General features: G+C 37.0%; 1 protein-coding gene across 5 annotated transcripts in view; it reads left to right on the top strand.

Annotated features, from left to right (window-relative positions):
* GABPB1 (GA binding protein transcription factor subunit beta 1) overlaps positions 1-12789 on the top strand; it is a 64083-nt gene extending 51294 nt beyond the window's left edge. For all 5 annotated transcript variants that reach the window (XM_021694078.1, XM_044918415.1, XM_044918417.1 and 2 more), the window contains 3 exons: positions 1532-1717; positions 4551-4666; positions 11217-12789. In XM_021694078.1, coding sequence (XP_021549753.1) covers positions 1532-1717; positions 4551-4666; positions 11217-11369 — 455 coding nt within the window. In that variant the 3' untranslated portion in view covers positions 11370-12789. The remainder of the gene's footprint in view (positions 1-1531; positions 1718-4550; positions 4667-11216) is intronic.
* The last annotated feature ends 11585 nt before the right edge of the window (positions 12790-24374 follow it).

Genomic DNA, 24374 nt, shown 5'->3' with positions numbered 1-24374 from the left:
TTAACATCCATTGGTGACCCTTGTTTGAATCGATTATTACATTGGAGGTTACGATGATAATTTTTATTTTGTTAATTAGATGTCATTCTTCTATCAAGATCTTTAAAGAGGGCACGTATTGAATGGAGTACTGCGTGTTATATGCAAACAATGAATCATGGAACACTACATCAAAAACTAATGATGTATGGTGATTAACATAACATAATAAAATAAAATTTAAAAAAAAAAGATCTTTCCTCTTTCCCCCTTTCTCTCCTTTTTCATGAAGTATTACTATGGACAAATGGATTTTTAAAGATTCATTGTGTTATAATCCATTATTGTCATTATTCCTTTTTTTTTATTAAGTTCAATTAGCCAACATATAGTACATCATTAGTTTTTGATGTAGTGTTCAGTGATTCATTAGGTGCATATAACACCCAGTGCTCATCACATCACGTGCCCTCTTTAATACCCGTCATTATTCCTTTTGATGCTTCTTTGTTGAAGTGTATGTAATACGCATACAGAAAAGTGCACAGATCATAAGTGTATAATATAATGAATTATCTCAATGTGATTACTCCTGTATAATCACTGCTTAGTTCATAAATGGGAAGAACACAGTATATATTTTGTATCTGACTTATATCACTGAGCATGATTTTTGTCAGATTTATCCATGTTTTATATTTAGTCATTTTAATTGCTGTGTAGTGTTCCAGTGTATGAATCTACCACAGTCTGTTTATCCATCCTCCTTTTGATGGCCATCTGGTTGGTTTCAAGTCTTTTACTATCAGGAGTAAAACTGCTATGAATGTTCCTATACATATGTCTTTTGGGAGCAGTGGTTGGGCATAGGATTGCCTGTGGGAAAGGATTTTGGCAGCATTAAATTGTGATTTCTTTACCTAGGCAAAGCCAAGGGTGCTGTTTTCAGCTGCCAAAATCCTCTCTGGGCCTCTCACAAAATATTAAGAACACAGTTTTGGATTTTATTTATATAAATGTTAATATATTGTATTATTCATTATCATACAGTACTCGATCTATGTGCCACTTACTATCACGGCAACCCTTGCTCATACAATCCAAAAAGGGAATACTGTTTATTCTGCTTACTTAAAAAAAATACAGATCTTCTTGTTTCATCGAATATGGAAATGCATATGAACTCATGTAAATATAAATGGAGTATAACCACATACAAAATTCTCTTTTGGATTATAGAATTTTATTAAGCAGGTGTAACCTTTGTTATATCTATTACCTTAGGAGATTTTATAAATTCTATACCTCAGATAACTAAATGAAGAGATACATGTGCATAGTTAGCACTCACTTAATTGTAAATTTTGGGACTTGTAGTCGATGGTTTACATAGATATGTACAGCACCACTGCAGAGTGAATTTAATAAAAACCATGTAAAAGCTTTTCTGTGTCACAAAAAAAGGGAAAACAAAAGTAGCAAAGCAAAAATAAACTTCTAGTCATACTTTTATGTATGTTCACTGATTTTTACATATATATATTTTTTCCAGTAGTGGCTACAGAGGAAGTAGTTACTGCAGAATCTGTGGATGGTGCCATTCAGCAAGTAGTTAGTTCAGGGGGTCAGCAAGTCATCACAATAGTCACAGATGGAATTCAGCTTGGAAATTTGCACTCCATTCCGACCAGTGGAATAGGTCAGCCCATCATTGTGACCATGCCAGATGGACAACAAGGTTGGTAGTAGGCATGTGCGTATAGTTGGAATTTATTCTCAATGCTTGGGAAATTGTGATGTTTCTCAAAGCATTTATTTTTGCCTTAAATTATATTTTTGTAACCTTTTACAACAGATTTGATTGGCTAATTTGATTTGCTTGGATTAGTATTGAAATTAACTTGCTTTTTCTGAGTATATACTAGGTGGAAAGAAGAATTGGCTCACAAGTATTCTGGTTGGAAAATGAGCTTAAGTAAACAATTCAGAATCTGCTTTAGATAATAATTCCTTATGCCATTTATTGCTATTCAGATATCATACAGTCTTTTAAAAATACCATGTAAGAAAAGGCTCCTTACAAAGAAGATGGACTTAGGACTTGTAGTAGGAATGTGGTAGCCACTTTTAGCAGCTTTGTTGGTCATTTTCGCATTTTTTCCCTCTTGGAAACCACTGAGAGTAGTAAGATAGATTAAACAAAAGGCTGAGAAAACCATAGAATTCCACATTTTAAGTGCTGCCAAAACCATCTAAGACTGTTAGAGCCAGGGCAAGAGAACCTTCATGAAAACTCACAGTGGTGCATCAGGAAAAGAAAAGAGATTGATTGAGCTAAAAAATTCTCAATAAATACACACTCAACAAGACAGGGCCCAGTCTGCGTAGGAGGTGCTGTAAGCAGGGCTGAGGTAGAATAGGGCATGAATGCTGGGGGAAGCAGAAAGAGAAGGTGCAGAAAATTCCTATCCGAGTAAGCATTGCCATGTACCCAGTACCCCCCCCCCCACCAAAAAAATGTGTGTGCACATGCATAACCTTTTAGAAATTGATTAGGATTGCAGAGATTGTGTCCCTTCATGGCTAGTGAAGGAATTGGGGAAGTGAAGGGCTAGAGCTAGAGGTTTGGTTTAGAGTGACAGAGGAGGTATGGCACTATAGAGCGACTGGGGCTCAGGGAAAAAGTTTGTCTCTATAGCAGAAGAGGAACCGCTTGACTTGTGAAACCTGGGAAGCCATTCTCTTCTATTCTGCAGAAATCTCTGATGGCTAGTCCAAGATTTGGATCAGGCCCAGATGTTTTCACAAAGCTTCAAAGAGCTAATTCTAATTATATAGAAATAAGAAAACTTCCACAGTTTGTATCAAGCAGATATAATGTTTCTAGTACCTGACCATTATACAGACAGACTAATCTCATCCCAGGAACAAATGGAAAGAAATGTCACGTTTTTGGTTGAGAAGATTCACTACCATAAAGCTCTGCATTCTTCCTGAGCTAATTTATAAATGTAATGTAATATGGGAAAAAAAGAAAAAAAAAAGACTGTTTTAGTTTGCTAGGGCTGCCACAACAAAATACCACAGACTGAACGACTCAACAGAAATTTGTCTTCTCACAGTGCTGGAGGTTTGAAGTCCAAGATCAAGGTGTTGGCAAATTTGGTTTCTTCTGAGGCCTTTCTCCTTGGCTTGCAGATGGCTGCCCTCTCACTGTGTCCTCATTGGTTGTCCCTCAGGCTGTTTGTGTTGTCTGTGTCTTAATCTCTGCTTCTGCAGAGGACACCAGTCCTCTGGATTAGGGCCCACCCACATGACCTCGTTTTACCTTTTCTACCTTTTTAAAGGCCTGATCTCCAAGTAGAGTCACATTGTGAGGTACTGGGGGTTAGCGCTGAAGCATTTGAATTTTGAGGAGGACACAATTCCTCCCATAACAGAGACCAACAGGTTTTTTCCTGGAACTAGTCAGACAGATTCTGAAGTTTATATTATTGGGGGGGGCAGGGGAGAAGAATAAGGAAAATTGGGAAAGAGGAGCAGTGAGAGGAGCTTACTAAATATTAAGATAAACTTTTAAAGCCTTCACAGTTCAAAAGTGTGTAACTGACATGTGAATGTATACAGACTATGCAGACAGTCCAGTGAAGCACATATAAGGTTTCTCAGTTCTTGGGTTAGTTTATAAGTGTGATGTAATATGAGTTAAAAGAAATAAAACCGTTAATTCTCAATATCACTAAAATAAAATATACTAAAAATTTTACTTTTTTCATTTCTGCTTACATTTATAAATGATGGAGTTTTTAATATTTTGATAAAAAACTTTAACGGCTTTACCACAATTGTAATTTTTCCCCATTGATTATTAAAATTGCTATGCACGGTTCCAGCTTGCACAGTCATTTGTATGGTCCCACAGTGCTTGCTATGCAAAGCAAGGACAGCCTCTCTCTCTCTGTACATATGTCTACATCTGTATAAAGAACTACTAAAAATTAGGGACAAAGTCCAACAACCCAAAAGGAAAACAAGCGAAGTTTATACACAGACAGTATTCATAATGGTGTGTCCACACAGTGGAATATTACGCAGCTAAATTAAAGCAAGCGCTATATGTACTGATGAAAGATACCCTAGGTACCTGGAGTGAAGAAAGCAGAAGCAGAACAGTGTCTCTATTGTATGTGTGTTGCCTTTTGTATAAGACAGAAAAGCGAGAATGTATGTTCATGTTGGTTTTTATATAAATTAACACAAGAACAATAATAAGAAACCAATAAAAGTGATTCTCTATTATGCTTATTGTTTTGATTTTCAGCCATATAATGAATATGTTATCTGTAAAAATTTTTAAAAAATAGGTACTTTAAACAGTAAATAGTATTCATTAAAAATGTACCCTGAAGACAAATATGGATATCCTCATAAAAAGAAAATTAATGCTTTTAAATTATTGTTTTGGGACATCTTTATTTTAGATGAGTTGCATCAACAATGTCACGACTAGTTTTATTTCTACTAAAACCTATCTGAAAATGAAGTAACGTATACATTTTTTTAAATTTTAGTATTAACAGTACCAGCAACTGACATTGCTGAAGAAACTGTTATAAGCGAAGAACCACCAGCCAAGAGACAATGTATCGAAATAATTGAAAACCGGGTGGAATCTGCAGAAATAGAAGTAAGGAGTCTTTTACCCGGTGTGTTTTGCTGCAGTCATCCAAAATAAATTCAGTTTGCTTGTCTATAATTTTTTTTTTTTGGTCTTTTATATTTATTACTGACAGTGCTGTTTTGATACAGAATGAAAGTACATAGTATTATTTTGTCTAATTATTTGCTTATACGTATAGCAAACCCTCAATAAATACATATTGAATGAATGAATGAATGAGTGAAGAATTTGTTTATAACAAAGTCTGTCATCGTGGTAACATTGTAACGAATTTGGTTCTTGCACTCCATCCTTTATTTTCTGTTAAATTTACATGCATCATTCTCACAAGTCACTAAAGGAAATGTCACTGTATATTGATAAAAAACATTCTTTTCTTTTGAAAGTGAAATGTAAATGCCTATTTGGTCTGGAGGATCCTTTTAAAAAAGGTTGATATTTGTTGACTAGGTTATTTTTTAAAAAGCCACAAATAACTGCTTATTTCACTATTAAGTTCTTTAATAAGGAATTTAAATTTAGACTAGTTTTGATAGGATTCAGCTTTTTCCCCACCTCCCAAACTCGTTTGGAAGTGTAACCAAACCATAGTGCCTCACGGGTTTTTTTCTCACATGACTGTAAACAAAACTGTGTTCCCTGAATTTGGTATTAACTCATATAAAGTGAGAATAAAATTATTCCTGAATAACTTTGGAAAATCAATTGCAGTGTAAAGGACACTGGACTTGAAATTAAATGAGCTGGATTTGAATTCCACCTCTTGCCCCTATTAGCTTTGAGGCATGTTACCTTACCTTTCTGAATTTCAGTACTATTTTCTCTCAGATTGGAGTTTTGGATAACAATATCTGCATTTTGGAGATTTCTATCAGAATTTAAAAAGTCAGCATACTCATTATACAGATATTCATAATATCTGATATATGTAACCAGTAAATGTTGCTGAATATCTTAAATAGTAATAATGTTGGTGAATATCTAGGAATTCTTAAGTATCTTGTTTCATAGAAAAGAGGATTTTTTTTAAAGTCACTAAAAAGCAACATAAAACTCTGACTGAGGACAACTAGAATATATCTTTGCTCCAGTTCATTTAAGTGTAATGCTGGTACATCTTTAAGCCACAATCACAAAGAATATATTATTGAGTTAACAAGAATCTGATTCATGGCTTAACCAGAATGTTTGGTAAAAGTATGACTTTAATTATTGAGGGTAAGGTGTTTTGTTCCTTCAAAATTTAAAATGATATTTAGCACACAGAAGTTCTTTACAAGCTAGCAATTTATTCCATCGAACAGTATCAATATACTTATTACTTAGTAATCTTTTAAATATTTTTTTTTTATGTCAGATGATCTTTTCTGGCACATAAGGTGAAAAAAATTTGTCCTGTACTTTGCTTTAACTATTTTTTTTTGCTTTAACTATTTAATAAAACATTTTTAAATTACTTGAATTTTTATTAAACATAAACTTACTAAATTCAAATTATATATTTAAAACAATGAATGTGCAGCCTGCACCTTTATTTACCTAATAACCTGTAAGAGTTGCTGTTTTCCTCAAAGGTCAGCCTGATTCCCCTCTTAGTCTTTCAGAGACCAGGAAGAATAATTACAGGTAACAGGAAAGTATGAATTGAGGTATATAAATTAACTAGAACCAAGGCTAGAACTTCAGGGAGATGGAGTTTTAGCTTGGTTTAAAGAAGTGTTTTGTTTGTTTTGTTTTGTTTTTAGTAATTAGAGCTTTCTGGTCATGGAACTCTCATTCTCCATCACCAGAAATGTTCAAGCCAGTGTTGCACGATCTCTCTGCAGCTCTTACAGAGAGACCTTGAAGCATACAGTGAGTCTAGATGGTAGAGGGGGGCTGGGAATATAGAATGAAGAGAGGCCTCCAATGTTTTCATCAAACCAGGTAATCATTTCCTTATAATACATAAAGTGGTGCTTTTGAACTTACTTCCTTAGATGACCAATGGAGTTGTCTTGGGGGCAGACTTTTATACTCTAAGTGACAACTTAACCATTAACTAAAAAAATTTCTTGCAGGCAGTGATTCTCAACTGGGGCATTTTTGACCCCAGGGTACATCTGGCAATGTCTGGAGGCATTTTGTGTTGCACAACCAGGGGCGTGCCCCTGACCTATAGGGGATAGAGGCTGGATATGCTGCTAAACATCCTACAATGCACAGGACAGCCCCCAGAGTAAAGAATTATCTGGTCCAAAAATATCCATGTTGAAATTGAGGAACTCTGCTCTATGGGAATTAAAAAATCAACTCATTATACAGAATCTAACATGTTTGGATTTTCTCTGCATGTGTGTGTCCACAGCTACCAAAGTGACTGTTTATAAATCAAATGTTAAGAATTTATATTTACAGTTTCCCAACTAACGTTGGAGAGGTTTATTAATACTCTCTACAAAATTGGTTTAAATTGTAGAAAATGTATTATAAATGCTGAAGCTTTTATATGTGCATTATAGCAATATAGGAGATGAAATAGATCTGTTTTTCGAAGGGGAGGTATGAATAAGACACCAAATTGCAATAATGTATATCATATCACCCCCTTGCACTAAAGATATTTTTGGAAGCAGTGTGCTATATATGGAATCAGTGAATTCTTTTGTAATGTGGGAGGGAAGAAATATATAATTAGTGCATTAGGAATAACAGGTTTTTTCTGTTACTTAGTTGTGTGAATTCAGGAAATACCTTTACCTTTTCTTTGCTATGGAGGTTAGAGATGAGTATGTTTATTAGCACGTTTGTTTATTTTTAATGAAATATTTATGTCTTCTAACCAGTGATAGATTGAGATCCTTAGTGTTCTTTTAAAAATTGTTTCCTGTAACCTTACACAGTGTTTTATTTGATGCAATTTTTTCAGTCTATTTTCCTTTTATTGATGTTCTTTTGATCTATCAAAGTTGAAAATTTTCTGTATTCCTATCTCTTTTTTTTTAAAGGTTTTTATTCATTTATTTGAGAGAGAGAGTGAGTGAGAGGAGAGAGAGCACTAGCTGGGGAAGAGTAGAGAGGGAAAGGGAGAAGCAGACTCCCCGCTGAGCAGGGAGCCCTACTCGGGGCTCGATCCCAGGACTGCAGGATCACTATCTGAGCCAAAGGCAGATGCTTAACCGACTGAGCCACTCAGGCGCCCCTCCTATCTCTTTTTGAGAAGTTTTTCCTTTAGGGCTGGAGTAGGCAAAGGGCCAAATAGCAAATACTTTCAGCTTTGTGGACTGTCCAGTCTGTGCTTCACTACTCACTTTTGCCATTGTAGTGGGAAGGTAGCCATAGACACTTTGAAAATGAGTAGGCATGCCTTATTTCAGTAAAACTTTATAAAAACAGGATCATATCTGGTCCATGGCACTTGGAAAATTGATGTTTACACACAAGGAAATAGCTCACATGCCCTGCCCAGTTTCTCTCTCTCTCTTTTTAAAGATTTTATTTATTTATTTGACTGAGAGAGAGTACAAGTGGTGGGGGGAGGGGCAGAGGGAGAAAAAGACTCCAGTCTGAGCAGGGAGCCTGATGTAGGGCTCGATCCCAGGACCCTGGGATCATGACCTGAGCCGAAGGCAGACACTTAACCGACTGAGCCACCCAGATGCCCCAGTTTCTCTCTTTTTAAACAAATATTTAATGGTTAAGAATATGGGTATATTTTAAATTTTTCTGATTGTGTTATCTTGGTCACGTTATTGAACCTTTTAAAGCTTCGTTTCCCCATAAATAACAGGGAGGAAATAACCGCACCTACATTATCAGATTGTGGTAAAGCTTAAATGAGAACCATGTAAAGGACTAGTACAATCATGGGCATATAATAAGTGCTCATTAAGTGTTAGTTGCTTTTATTATCTTCCAAAATTTATATACAAGTATGATAAGAGATAAACCACTATAATGAGTTTTTGCCTTATAATAGCTAAGGTAAAAATAAATTTATAGTAGAAAATTAAAAATGCATTGTTTCGAGAGAATTGCTGCCAGCTGAAGCCGAATTCACGAATTTTGTTTGAAAATACAAAAGCAAACTCAAGTCTTCCCTTGCCCTGTTATTCCATTGCTTGGGTTTGGAATTGTGGTGTAAGATAAGTATCTTCTCAATTGCTACCAAATCGAGATTATCATCAGAATTTACTTTTTTGGAATTCTTCAGTGTTAGACTGTTAAAGGAAAAATACTTTAGTATTACATATTATTAGGTGAAGGTATGTTTATTTACAAATGTCAAAGTCCTTTTTACTGTGCTTTTATTGCAAAAGGTCAAAGCTATATGATTGGTATTTCTATTTAAATATAAATCTCAAATGTCAGTCTTTTGGACTATTCATGTGTGAAACAACCAAATTACTGTTTACGTTAAGGAAATGTCTTGCATATAATACATGTTCAGGAAACACTTAACAAATTTGTAAACAAAAGATCTCAGTAAAATAAGTGATATTTTCCACTTTTTAGAGATTTTTATTTGCTTTGAAAAGTGAGATAGCAAGAAGATTCCCTCCTCAAAAACCTATATTCTTGAGAAGTAAAAAATGGAAACACTTAAAAGAAACTTTAATAATGTTAACTATGCTTTCAATCTTGAGGACTAAGTGTACTCAAAGAGTAGTGCTAATGACCTTTATCTTTCAGGTTTTACAGATACAGTCAAGAAATGCAGTGTAACATGAATCTTTTATTTGGCCTAGTAGGCAGAAGGGAGCTGTTTTTTTCATTTTAGGAAGATATATTCTAATTGAAATAAAAATATGCAACAAGGAAAACAAACTGTATTTACTGTTAGACTACCTCACTCAGTTTGCTTTCATCTGCTGAGTAATTGTGAATCCCTTCCTGTTTCTAAATGTTAATAAATAGCTAGTACGAGGAGATACCTTTGAGTTAGAGAATGTGTTCCAGTATTTCCTACCAAATTCAAAACTTTCGTTACCGAAGGATCTTATTTCTTAACACATGTAAAATTTTAAAACACTTATGCATGGCCATGAGTGCTCCTGCCAGAGGTGGCGGTCAAGCTCCCGGAGAAGCAGCACCCCTCCCCCACCCTTTCCATTGGCCTGCTCAAAGTTCTCCAGAGTTCACTGCCAAGGTAGTGGTGTTGTTTACTTGAGGCTCGACTCTTAGGTGTCTTCTGACTTGTTCCTACTCTGCCATCTTGCCTGGAGAAAGGGTAAGAAGGGGGTAAGAAAAGGATAGCAGGGTAAGGTGTGGCATTTCTTAAATGGGAGATGAAGGGTGCGTATGTTTCTTCTTGTACATTTTGCGTAAATGGAAGATTTGGAGCCTACTTGTGTGATCAATCATTCCCACATTTGGTGGACTCGGGGAAAAACACATGTTGGATTTAGCTTCATTCCCAGTATGGGGGAGGGAATGGGATCAAAGGAAGGAAGGAAGAAGTATTACACTTGCTCCTCCTTGGAGACCATGTGAATAGTGAAGGGGAGGGAATCTTTTGGTGTTCACAGTGGACAAGAGTCAAGGAAGTAGTGGAAGAGACCCTCATACTGTCCTCTTCCCCAGTAGGCTACTGACCCTCACCTTCAGTTGTGTCTTGTCCAGTGTGACCCTGGCATTTCGTATGATCAGTCATGGTCCTACCCTGAGCCCCCATCCCACTAAGAGATCCTGGGCCTCTCAAATGAAGTTAAGCTTGGGCCTCTGCAGGTTGAGCTTTTGTCCATGTGCATACTAGAGACATGAGAAAGGAGTCTTTGAAATGTTTTCCCTTAGGCAACTGAATAGGGGCAGGGTGGGGAGGAGAAAGGGTATCATTTTCATTGGACTAGGTTTATGTTTAGCTCTCAATTTATTGAGGAATTTAATACATATATTTGCATAATTTAATGAATCACAGTAAAGAAATTAGTATTTTGTTGGTTTGTAAAATGGGATAATTTAGGAAACATTAATCTAGACCAACACTCTGTTTTACCGGTGAGGAATCTTGCTTGTTACCAGAGAGGAAGATAGTGTTAAAAGCAGTAATATTAGAATCTCGTAAACCCAACTGTGTTACCCTGGAAAAGCTACCTCATCTCTGAGCATCGTTTTCCTCATCTGTAAAATGGGCATAATTGCTGTCTTAGAGGCTTGTTATTGGCAGTCACCTTATTTAGTCACACAGTGAGTGCTCAGTAAGTACTAACTTTTATAATTTATTATACCTTTACATAAAAACATCACAGAGGTGTGAAGAGGTATATTTCTCTCTTAAAGCAGTCTTTGTCATACATATGAAAGTATAGGTCCACAATCTGGGTTCATTATGTTAATTTTATTTTTAATTAGGGAATGATTTCTTGAGGTCAGAAACTAATCTCTGTCAGAGCGTGGAGCACAAAATTTGGGGCTTTAATTATTAATGAATTGGTTGATAAGGCAAGACGTCTCGGAAATATCAACAGGTGGCTAGCTACATCTAGCTCCTACGGATTTTTCTGTTTGAAGGATGCATGCTTGTATGTGTTAATCGTGTATTCATGCAAACATTGAAAAACCTTTTTTTTTCAATTAGGAGAGAGAAGCTCTTCAGAAACAGCTGGATGAAGCAAATCGAGAAGCACAAAAATATCGACAGCAGCTTCTAAAGAAAGAACAGGAAGCAGAGGCCTACAGACAAAAATTAGAAGCTATGACTCGTCTTCAGACTAATAAAGAAGCTGTTTAATTAACTACGAACACATAGTTTGAATTTACTTTTGGTTAAGAAGGAACACAGTCTTGAACTGTACACCGCAGGAAGCCAGGCAGAAGAGACTACGGATTGACGATCGGACTTAAGCCATGAGCTCTGAATCCTTGTAACATAAAACTCTACTTTAGAAGTTGTGAAATGTATTTAAAACTGAATTCTGTAAATAGTTTTTGTTTTTTTACAGTTCCAAATGAGTTATAAAGATTGTTGAAGAGATCCAAAAACACAATAAGCCACTGTTTTTGTGAATTCTTTTTGATTTTAGTATGAACCTTAATTTCTCAGAAACAGAACAGTTTTAAGGGTGATCGTTGTTGATTAGACCAAATGTTATGTAATAATTATGTGGTGGACTGATGCTGGAATTACTCCTGTAGGTATAAACTTCTATATGAAAAGAAGATTTCTCCCAGGAAATCTTTGTACAGCTTTAAGTTGTCTCAGATTCTCTGAAAACATTTTTTAGAAAGCAAATTTTTATATTTGTTCAATTTCAGCTATACCCAAGTAGATTTACATGTATATGAAGCAAATATTTTTTAAACTTTCTGTTTGTACATATTCTGCATGTTTTATAATTTCAAAATGCATCACTTGCATAGGTATTTTTCCCACAAAGATGATGAAAGTGAACTAGGGGGAAAAATCCTTTTATTCTGTAGGTCATTGAAAGTTAAGTAAGCTAGCAGCTGGTTTTATTGGAATGACAATGTTCTTAGAAGGAGCAGCTTACAAGATAACTTGAATTTGCAAACTGCAAAATCTATGCTTTTTTGAAAATTTCATAGTGGGGACGTGAAACTGTATTCTGTGCCTTCCATCATGATTTCCACATGAAAGCACTTTAAGGCACTGGATTTTAAGATAATGTTTCTGGAATACTCAGAGCATATGGGTTTCTGAAATATTTCATGGACTCATTTCTCCCCAGGAAATTATTCTTATGGAAAAAAAAATGCTTTTGTATGTAGAACAAGAACTTTTTGTACTACAGTGATGCTAGATATGTCTAACATAACTTTGACTTTTCCCTGTGAAAGCTGTATGTCTGTGCTGTGACTGGCTCTCATCACAATATCGTTGAATTCCACAATGTATGGACATTAAACTCTGACATACTCTTCATTCTTTTTTGTAAAACATAACTTCAAGCTCTTTTTTCTTGCTTTATTTTTTAATGTCTTATGCTTTATGAACATGTTTAACCCTAAGACCCTTCTAGATTACATATCTGTATAAAGAAGCAATTACCCTTAAAACTGTACTCTGGCCTACTTTTCTATTTTACAATTAAATATCTTTTCCACATACATTCAGTGTAGACTTATATTTTGACCACACATTAAAAATCCTGTTCTGTATGTTACAGCCATATTCCACCAGAATGAGAATATATATATTCTTCACACTGTGTCTTACAAATCCTTGAGATAATTTCTTGGGAAGTTGCTCGCTCTCTCACTGGTGTTATTATAGTTGATAAGGTAATAAAAGGATCTGTGAACTCTCAGCTTCATACTTGCTATTGGGAAACTTAGAAAGGTTTGAGAGCAGATTTAAGAACTCTAAAAAGAGAAAAAGACCTTTTCAGTTTTTCACTAAATTTGACACATATTTTAAATTATCTGAATAGGTTTTACAAAAGCGAAGCCATATTTTCTGTAGCATGAAGCTACTTTTTCTGTGTCTTTTCTTTCTTTAGTGCATTTATGGGTTTGTTAGGCAGAGTGCCTTTGGCATATGCAGTGCTGGAGTGGAAAAGGACCAGTATGTTTACCCCAGAGTGCAAGCCACTGTAGACTTTGCTTCCAGACTGGATTGGCCCCAAAGAGCCCTGAGACAGTGTTGGAAATGAGCCCCTGAAAGCTGATTTAATACGCTCTTTGATTCCTAGTCTCCTCTTGTGCTGGAGACTTTATCTGGTACAAGAAGGAATTTTGATTTATAGTAGCATTTGATGTAGATGGGAAAAAATAAATTGGTACTTGAAAGGAGTAAGTCTATGACAGTATCAGGTAAATACTCAGATGTCTTTGGGAGAAGTTCACTTTTTTCAGTGTTATGTTGGACTTGTATAATTCCTCAGTCATCTACACCTGATCCAGTGTGCTGCAAAATCAATAGTTAGACAAGAATTTATAAGAAATTTAAAATGGGTTTATTTTTTTCTTTCTAGCTTCTGTTTTCAGATGGGCTGGAAAAGCTTTGCATTCTCATTCTTGATGGTGTTTTGAACAGAAGTTGAAAGGAAGTGACAGAATGAAATAGAAGTTTTCAGAAATCCATACTTAATGTATTTCCCCTACCTAATGATGGTTTTGTCGTTAAAGGTCATTTGGTTACCACATCGATGGTTAATTATTTCCACTGATATGTGAACAAACACCTTTTAGAGCAGCCTTACTCAACTCGGGTTCTGGGAGGGAATCAAGACCTAATGCCGTAAGTTTAGGGCCTAAAGAATTAATATCTTATAATGAATTTGCTTCTTTCCTGTGCATCTAGTATACTTACATACTATCTAGACATGGGGCTCATTAGATGACTTGATTACCTAATGATTTGGTTCAGATTTAACTTCCCTGTGTATAGTCATTGGAACTCCAGGATTACAAATTCTAAATTGGATCTGTGATGCTCTCGGAAAGCCTCATCTGGCAAGTAGTATCTGCAGGGACTGTGCTTCTTAACTAATTTTAATTTATTGTTATTTATTTTATTTATATCCTAATTACTTCCCATAAGGGCTTGTGATGTCATTTGTTTTTATTGGCTTTTAGGAATAATTTTCTTACGTCAATAATCTTTCACGATGTGAATGGCAGACTAGTACTCTATTCTTTTACTCTGAGACTAGAGTGCTCTCTTTCTTTATGGTGGTAGAGGGAGCTAGGGAGCTTTCCTCTGTGACATTCAAAAGAACAAAGTTAAATGGAGGAGGGAATAAATGTGAAATCTCATGCCATTTTTGTTTATGACAAAAAGATTTGTATATATTTTTATCCAAAACATATCGCTAATGAAAACCTATGCAGTATATTTTTCTTCAACATGATTATTTAATTATGTTAATTATTGATAATTAGAAGAAACCCTTGCCTTTCTTTGTTATAACAGGAATTGATGAGTTGATAGACCTATTCATGGGTGCTTTGTGCTGATATGACTGATTTTTTTCTTTTACTCTATACATAGCTTCTTCCTGATAAAATCTATAAAATTGTCTTTGCACTTTAATACCTGGAAGACCTTAAGAACTGACTCAAAATATATCAAGAAGAAAAACCTTTTCAGATAGAATCACAAAACAATTGGAGGAACCCTTGTGGATGAGTTCCATATGGAACCCATATGGATGGGTTCCCAAGGCACTAGCACTCAGGCTTATATAGCAAATAGAAAAAAAAAATCTTTTCTATTCACCTAGCTTCTATTGAATAAATAACTCCTCCAGCATGTCAGATCAACTTAGGAATGAACTAACTAATAAATTTGTTATTTCATTAAGTAATATTTACTGTACTTGGATTCATTATAGATAGCTAGTCTGTTGTAGTTTTGAATGATGTTTGCTATTTGCTTTCTCCGTGTTAAATGAGAATATCTCAGTGCATGTGGATTCAGTTTGACGTAAGTAAGCTCCCTAAATTCATTCTCAGATTACTCTGTAGAACTCATGATGGAAAACACAGTATTATCACTGGAAATATGCTTCTGGTTCCAATCAAAATTTTTATATCAATATTTTTGTGACTTGTTAAAACTATTTTCCAAATATAGAGATATACAGAGAGATGGTCTTAATAGTTTTTTTTTTTTTTTCATTTTGGTACCCTGAGCACCTTTAAAAATATTTCAACTGAATGATAATCAAATATTGAATATAGTTTGGGTATATTTCCTGAGGGCTCTTCATTTTTATTTTTTTTTAAAGGTTTATTTATTTGAGAGAGAGTGAGTGCAGGAGTTGGGGTGAGGCGCGGAGGGAAAGAATCTCAAGCAGACTCCCCATTGAGCGCAGAGCCTCACATCGGGCTCGATCCCAGGACCTTGAGATCATGACCCGAGCCGAAATCAAGAGTCAGCCGCTTAACCAACTGAGCCAATCAGGCACCCCTTCATTTTTAGATAAATACTGTAACTTCCAAAAAACTATGATTCACTTTCTGGAAAAATTTGGATGTGGTCTCTGTGATTCTGTCTACTATGCTTTATTAATTGCTTACTTAGTTTTTCATTTAAGTAGCTTAGATCTCATGTGCACAGTTGATATGTAATATGTTTTCTAGATTACTTAAATGTCTGACTTTTCTGAAAGAAAATAATTTTCTTACATATTTTTGTGTGTGTCAGGTAAAAGTAAAGCATTCATTTTTGTATTACCATTTTTCATAATAACTCTAGATTTGCCATCCTTATCATAACTCAGGAGTTATTTCAAATTTAAATTGCATTCACTTATTTTGCTATAGAAAAAGAGTATATATCAAGAAAGCTTATTCTTGAGTGAGCCTAGTCTCCTTTTTAAAAAAATTGTTGGTCTGCCAGAGAACTGCCTCTACTTCCAAATATTTTTGTCCAGTATCATAGAGACTTTTGGCATCCAACACTGAAGCATATTATTAAGTGTGCTTACTACCTTTGTTAGGTACAATTCAATACTCATTAGTTTTGCTGTTGGCTTAACGAAAACTGTAGAAGAGCACAGAACAACAATATAGCAAACGTGTGCCTACTACCCAAGTTTAATAAATCTTAACGTTTATCTTGTTTGCTTCAAATCTTTTCAGAGACAGAATGTTCTAGAGGTAGTTGAAGTCCCTTTTTTTCCCCTTCCTCATCCCATTCTCCCCCCTCCCACAGCCACTATCCTGAGGTTGAGATGTTTCAGTCTATCCACATTTTCATGTTTTTACAATACACACTGAATTTTTTACATATATGGTAGAGTTTTGTGTGGTTTTTAAACTTTAGTAAAGCTGTCATTCTATACATATGTCATTCTGCATTTTGATTTTTTTCAATTTATCAGAATTTTAGACATTTATTCATATTGATACTTGAATACTTACTCATTTTGACTATTATGTAAAATTAAATAAGAATATGCCATACTTGATTTATTCTTTGTTCTATGTATAGATGTGTCACTTCTAATTTTTTGCTACTATAAATAGTACTCTCTGTACTATATGCATACATGGTCTAAGTTTCCCCCAGAAAATGGAATTGTTAGGTTTAGGGTAGTCAATTTTACCGAATTCCTTTCTAAAGTGGTTGTGAATAGTGAGGAATGATGAGAATTCTCATTTTCCCATATTTTACCAACATCTGATTCTGTCACACTCTAATATTTTTGGCAACTCTCATTGGTATGAAATTGTTCTTGTTATTTGCAGTTTCCTATCACCACTGAGGTTAAACATTTTTACCCTGTTGTTTCTTGTCCATTAGTGTTTATTCTTCTGTGAATTGCCAGGTAATGGCTGATTTTTTTTTTTTTTTTTTTAAGTAGGCTCCACACCCAGCCTGGAGCCCAATGTGGGGCTTGAACTCACGACCCTGAGATCAAGACCTGAGCTGAGATCAGGAGTTGGATGCCTAACTGACTGAGCCACCCCGGCACCCCCGGAAACTGATCTTTTGCTGGCTGGCTGTATGAGTTGTAAATATCTTCTCCCACTGTCTTTTTAAAAAATTTTTTTATATGGTTTTGATAAGTACATATTTACTGGATGTCTACTATATGCGATTCTCAATGCCTGGCTGAGGTAGCATCCCAAGTTTGATAGGAGTTTAACACTCAAGGAGTCTATAACTAAAGGTGGGATGAAATTTTAATTTATAATTTGATCCTTTTTCTTTTTAGTTTAATACGATTTCCTTTTTATAATGTATGCAGTAAGGGAAAGATTTAAGAGATGTAATATATTACCTAAGATAATTTTTTTTCAATACTTCCTCTAACTTTTGATATTTTATATCATTTGTATTTTATATATTTATATTTGGATATTTTATTGTCTATTTCAAATTATATTTGAAAGGACAATAAGTGTTTGGATTATTGCACATGATGTTTAATAAAGCCTTTGGGAGCATTGAACAGAGCCTCCCAAAATTAGAATTTCACTAGCCTCCTACTCCTAGAGGTCTGGTGTCTTAAGAGTCACAGATAACAAAATTGAGTGACATGTTGGTGTGATGGAAAGAACATGGGTATTGCATCAGATAGTGCTGGGTTCAAATTTTGGCCCTTCAATTATTATTGTGTGTAATTTTAGCCCAACATTTTCATTGCCTTGAGACACAGTTTCTCTAGGATGAGCTGGAAGATGACATTCACAGGTGGTTTTGAAGACCGAATCCAATAGTGTGTATGAAAACTACAAGGCATAGTGGTCAGGACAGTAAACATTCGTTACCTCTACTTAGAGGAAATACGTAGAAGAGGCAGAGCTCTATTGAAAGTATGCAAAGGGCAGTTATTCTAGCCTTACCCTCTCCCTCTGGACAAAAAAGTTGTGATTTTCTGCTGTCTAAGGCAGTATTTGTCTACCAACTCTATACTTTTGCTACTTTCCCAGGTGAACTCCTAAGCCTGATTACTCTTGGTACAGCTGGTTCCTCCCTGAAAGAAGGTGGACTTCCTTTTCCTCCCCACCATGAAGCATCTTGTAGACGGACCCCAGCTCACATCTGGACCCAGTGCTTATTTAGGGGGCAAAATACAATATTATATGTCAATTATATCTATAAAGCTGGGGAAGAAAGAGGTGACAGGAATTGAAATGATAATAAACATGAGATAGTTGCCTCTATTTCTTACCAAAACCAGTAACAGTAGCAAACAATTACATAGTACTTGCCTGTTCTGAGCCCTTTCCAGATATTAGCTCATATCTGTCTAACTTGACTTCCCCTTACTCAGGTGTCCAGACATACAGCCCAGGAAGTCTCTTATAATTGCTCTAACTTCCTTTTCCACAACGCCACACTCAAACTAAATCTTTGCTTTTTCTTCATCATCATTTTGAAAGATGTGTGCAAAAATCAAACTACAAGGATGTTCACTGCTGCATAACTTACAGCAGTAAAATACTAGGAACAACCTAAATGCTCAAAATAGGGATTGGCTAAATAAATTATGGCTATTAAAAAACATGCTGTAACATTTCTCCAAAGAAAACATACAAATGGCCAACAGACACATGAAAAAATGCTCAACAGCACTCATCATCGGGGAAATACAAATCATAACCATAATGAGATACCACCTCACACCTGTCAGAATGGCTAAAATTAACAAGTCAGGAAACAACATGTTGGCGAGGATGTGGAGAAAGGGGAACCTTCCTACACTGCTGGTGGGAGTGCAAGCTGGTGCAGCCTCTCTGGAAAACAGAATGGAGGTTCCTCAAAAGTTGAAAATAGAACTACCCTACGATCTAGCAATTGCACTACTAGGTATTTATCCAAAGGATACAAAAATACTGATTTGAAGGGATACATATACCCCAATGTTTGTAACAGCATTATCAACAATAGCCAAATTATGGAAAGAGACTACATGTCCATCGACTGATGAATCGATAAAGAAGATGTGGTATATGTATATATACATTATTATTATGTTTTTAAAGATTTTATTTATTTGTCAGAGAGAGCACAGGCAGAAGGAGAAGCAGGCTCCCCACTGAGCAGGAAGTCCAATCGGGACTCGATCCCAGGACCCTGGGATCATGACCAGAGCTGAAGGCAGACGCCTAACCATCTGAGCCACCCAGGCATCCCTGTATATATATATTATGAAGAATGAAATCTTGCCATTTTCAATGACGTGGATGGAGCCTTAAGTATATTGTGCTAAGCAAAATAAGTCAGAGGAAGCCAAATACCATAGGATTTCACTTACATGTGGAATTTACAAAACAAAATAGATGAACATTAGGGGAAGGGAAGGAAAAAATAAAGATAAAATCAGAGAGGAAGGCAAACCATAAGAGACTCTTAACTCTTGGAAACAAACTGAGGGTTGCTGGAGGGGAGGTGGGTGGGGGGGATGGGCTAAATGGGTGATGGGCATTAAGCAGGGCACTTGCGATGAGCACTAGGTGTTATATGCAACTGGTGAATCACTAAATTCTACTCCCGAGACTAATACTACACTCTATGTTAACTAACTTGAATTTAAATAAAATCTTGGAAGAAAAAAAAAGATGCCCTGGAAGAATATCATTGATAGCCAAAGATGTTCAATATATATAGTTAAGTAAACACTTCAGGTTTACAAATATACAATATTATATACTGTATATATTGGTATATCCAGGTTGGTATGCTAACTTATGGGTACGAAACTAATCTCTTTTTTTTTCTTTTTCAAAATCGTGTACATACATGTATAGTTTAACACCCAAGTTAAATAATAGATTCCCAGACTTCCAGAAGCAATGTCTCTGCCTACCTCCCCCCACCAATATGCTTCTGAGTTTTATGACTTTGTGATAATCATTTCCTTGCTTTTTCTGTATATTTTTAGCGTATGTGTGTCACCTCTAAGCAACCGTTTTATCTCTTTCTGAACTTTACTTAAAAAGAACCATTCTTTGGTAATTTGCTTATTTGACTCAACATCATGTTCGAGATTTATCCGTATTGTTGCTTATACCTCTGGCTCAATTTCACGGCTGTGGGGTATTGCTCCGTGTGATATTGACAATGGTGCCCATTCTAAGATTTTAAGTTATTTCCAGCTTTTGGCTGTTAAAAACAATGCTACTATAAATAATCTCATGCCTATTACTCACTGCACACATAATTTTTTTTTAAGATTTTACTTATTTATCAGAAAGAGAGAGAACAGCAGGAGGGGCAGGCCAAGGGAGGAGCAGGCTCCCTGCTGAGCAGGGACCCCCCCCCCCCCCCCCCGTGGGGCTCGATCCTAGGACACTGGGATCATGACCTGAGCCAAAGGCAGATGCTTAACTGACTGAGCCACCCAGCCATCCCTGCACACATAAATTTTAATGTCCACGTTAAAATGGCTTATGTCCCCATCCTTGATCACACAACCCAACCTCCATCCCCCTGCCAAATCCAGTCTTTCACCTGACTCTTTTCCTCAACCCCCGCCAGTGTGCACATGTTTTTGGAAAATCCCCCAGAGTGTGCTCCAGTTTCATATTCCACAAATCTGTGCTGGTGATCACTTACCTCCTGCTGGCTCCAAAGTGCTGAGTGCTTTAGATGACATCCTGTGGCCAGGTTTTTCTTCTTGTAGGCTGCTCTCTCTTGCTCTCCATAGGCCCTTCTCTCTTTCCCACCACACAGCTGAAACCAAGCTGTGACTTGTATAACAAGATTTTTCTGGAGGGTAGGGCTTTTAGAAGAAAAGCACAATGTAGGGAGAGAGGGAGAGAGAGTGGGGGTGGGGGCAGGGAGACAGAGAGCAAGATAAGGAAACAGAAATTTCTCGCCCCAGTTGTATTTAACCATATCAGGGACTCCCATGGCTGTGCCGCACCCCTCCAACCCCAGCCCCAGGAATTCTTGATCTGCTGTCCTGTGCAGCCAATCCACCTCCCCACCCTGGGAGCATGTCCCTTGAGCCAGCCAACAAGCTCTGCAGACCCATGTTCAATGCCCTCCAGTCTAAAACCTATCTCCCTAAATCCTAATTTCCTTTCTTCAGGAGAATTTCCACTGCATCCAGGGATAACCTCATCCTCTACCCCCAGTGGTGGGTTTGCTTCCTCCAGGGCAATTTCAACCAATAGTTCAGTAGCTTCAGATTTCCCAAAGTCTGGTTGCTCGGTCTCCAGAAACTCCGAAGGTGGCATAACCAGGGTCACACTAAGTGGCTGGACCCAGGCCAGTCTCGTTCTTTCACATCTTTCCCTCCAGTGTGAGGTGGAATGGAGCCTGCTCCGGTCCTCTCTCTCCTGCAGTCCCCAGAGGCCTCCACTCAAACTTCCCTGTGGACCATGGGTGACTCTGAATGTTAACACATTCAAGAGCAAATCGGCTATGCTTAGCTTTCTGGAAGTCTAAATCTAGATACAGAGAGGATTTATTTCTCTTAGACGATGGGTGGACCTTTTCCATGGGAGGCTGACTTTTGCAACCTCTCCCACTTTTACTCAAAAAATGCTCAAATCCATTTCTGATGGTCTCCATTGTTCTTATGTGAAACTAAATGGCACATCTGAGTCATCACGTAACAAAGGATTGAGCTATGGGAAGCCAATTTGACCTCCGCTTTCTAGAAATAACAGTTCTTGGCCTTGTCCCTGCCCTCCTTCCCATTCTCTATCCTCCACCTCCAACCAGGATTTTAAAAATTTCCATTCAACTAGTATTTATTAGTCACCTACTTTGTGCAAGATGACAGGTGCTAAAATGGTAAACAAAATCCATACGAGCCTCACTCTTACAGAATTTACAGCCTCGAAGATGTGGATGTAGCCATTAAACAAATTGTTAATTGAAAATTTAAGTAGTGTAAAGGGAAAAAAAGAAAAGGATGACAATAGCAGGAGTTGGTGATGCCAAATTTATTTATTTATTTATTTTTTTTTAAAGATTTTATTTATTTATTTGAGACAGAGAGAATGAGAGACAGAGAGCATGAGAGGGAGGAGAGTCAGAGGGAGAAGCAGACTCCCCGCCGAGCAGGGAGCCCGATGCGGGACTCGATCCCGGGACTCCAGGATCATGACCTGAGCCGAAGGCAGTCGCTTAACCAACTGAGCCACCCAGGCGCCCGGTGATGCCAAATTTAGATTGAGGAAGTAAAAAAAAAAAACCGAGGAGAGATTTTAAAGCTGAATTTTGAGTTGTGCCTGGCGACAGAGTCCTTGAAGTGGGAAATAAATTGACCTATCTGAGAAGGTGAAAGCAGGTCCAAGGCTGTGGCGAAGTGAGCAGGGGGGTGTGTGTAGGGGAGTCAGGGTAGGAGCCAAGGGGAGCAGGGGTCAGTCTGTGCAAGCCCTTGGAAACCATTTTAAGAAAGTTAGATTTTATAAAATTACAATATAAAAAAATCGTTTGATTCAGTTTTTAATAGGTAGTAAATGCTCATTAAATAAATAAGTAAATTAACAAATTAAGTAAGTAAATAAACACAGTAAAACATAAAGTTATAAAAGGCATCTATGAAAAGTCCTCATCCTACCTCCAGGCCCCATCTGCTCAATTCCTGTTCCAGTTAACTACCATTATTAGTGGCTTACTAAGAATTCCAGTAGATTTTCTGGGGATATAAAAGCAAATACATGCTGTATTCTCATTTTCTCCCTGTTTTTCTTTCTTTCTTTCTTTCTTTCTTTCTTTCTTTCTTTCTTTCTTTCTTTCTTTCTTTCTTTCTTTCTTTCTTTCTTTCTTTCTTTCTTTTTTCTTTCTTTCTTTCTTTCTTTCAAGATTTTATTTACTTATTTGAGAGAGAGAGAGAGAGGAGGAGGAGGAGCAGAGAGAGGGACAGGAAGACTCCCTGCCCAGTGCAGAGTCCTATGCAGGGCTCAATCCCATGACCCTGAGATCATGGCCTGAGCTGAAATCAAGAGTGGGACGCCTAACCGACTGAGCCACCCACGTGCCCCTCTCCCTGTTTCTTTACACAAAAGGTAGACACTGTTCGGCATCTTGGCATTTTCCTTAATGTTCCTTGGAGCTGTTAAGAAGTAAAATTCAAGTGAGGAAATTTTAAAGATTTGCTGGCTTTGTTCAACAATTCATGAATCAGGCAGCATCCCTCCTGGCAGACAGATAGGAGCTCTGAGGAGCTCCCCACAATGAAAGACTTTTATAGACAGGAGGGAGTGGGACAAGGATGTTGTGGATTGGTTGTGGCAAGGTCATCTTCCTTTGGGGGATGGCAGAGGTCTGCCCTGTGGATTACCTACCAAGTGCTGACCAAGGAATTCCAGGTTGACTGGTTTAAGATCCCAGTTTCTCAGAGGCTGAAACTGTAATTAAGTTTGGTAGTAAGTCTTAGTCAGATGATGTGGAGCTTAGCATAAGTGACTATTTTGGGCCTGTTGTCTCTTTTTTAACAGAATGTGCTCATTCTTTTGTGTGATTGTGTTGTATGCATGTGCCCTTGGTTTATTTAGTCTCCTAGCTGTGGACGTTTGGGTGGTTTCCAATCTTTAGTTATTACCAACCGTGCTGCGGCAAAGAAAAACACTTGTCCTGTCACACAGGTCCAAATATATCCTGAAGCAGAATAGCTGGATCAAAAGGCAGGTACATTTGCAGTTTTGGTAGGTACTTCCAGAATGCCCTGCCAGCACCTTGGTATGAGAACGCTTGTTTCCCTGTGGCCTCGCATACAGAGTGTTCTTCTGCCAGTCTGTTAAGGGAAAAAATGGTAGTTCATTGTAGATTTAAGTTGATTTTCTCAATTACGGGTTCTATATTACCCTTTCTGCCCATTTCTCTCTCTCTCTTTTTTTTAAATTTTATTTACTTATTGGACATGCTGGGTAGAGAGAGAGTGAGAAAGGGAGAGGGAGAGGTGCAAGCATTGCTCTTACTATTCTTTGTCTAATTTTTTATTAGGGTACTGGTCTTTTTCTTCTTGCCCTCGTACTGTGAGTTACAAATATTTTTTTTTCTCAGTTTGTCATTATCTTTTGGCTTTACTTGAGTGTGTGTGTGTGTGTTTTAAAGTGGTTGAATTTATGATTTTTGGATTTTGAGCCATAGTTAAAATAGATTCTTCACTTTGAGGTTGAGGAGCAGAGCTCCTGAATTTCCTTCATGGAATTTTCATCTTAATTTTTTTCCACAGCTTTATTTAGGTATGATTTGTAGCGTCTAAATGGGGTATCTCCTGATCAGATGAGGGCCCTCAAATGTGGGGTGATGATCCGAGGGAAGCCCGGGGTGGGGGTGGGCAGTGAAAGAGCTCACCAGAGGCAGAACAAAGGAGACAGAAGTTTACTGAATACACTGCAAGGAGCTGGGACAGAACAG

This window comes from Neomonachus schauinslandi, chromosome 9, assembly GCF_002201575.2.
Source record: "Neomonachus schauinslandi chromosome 9, ASM220157v2, whole genome shotgun sequence".
Classification (NCBI taxonomy): Eukaryota; Metazoa; Chordata; class Mammalia; order Carnivora; family Phocidae; genus Neomonachus; species Neomonachus schauinslandi.
This window is presented reverse-complemented; position numbering and strand designations above follow the sequence as displayed.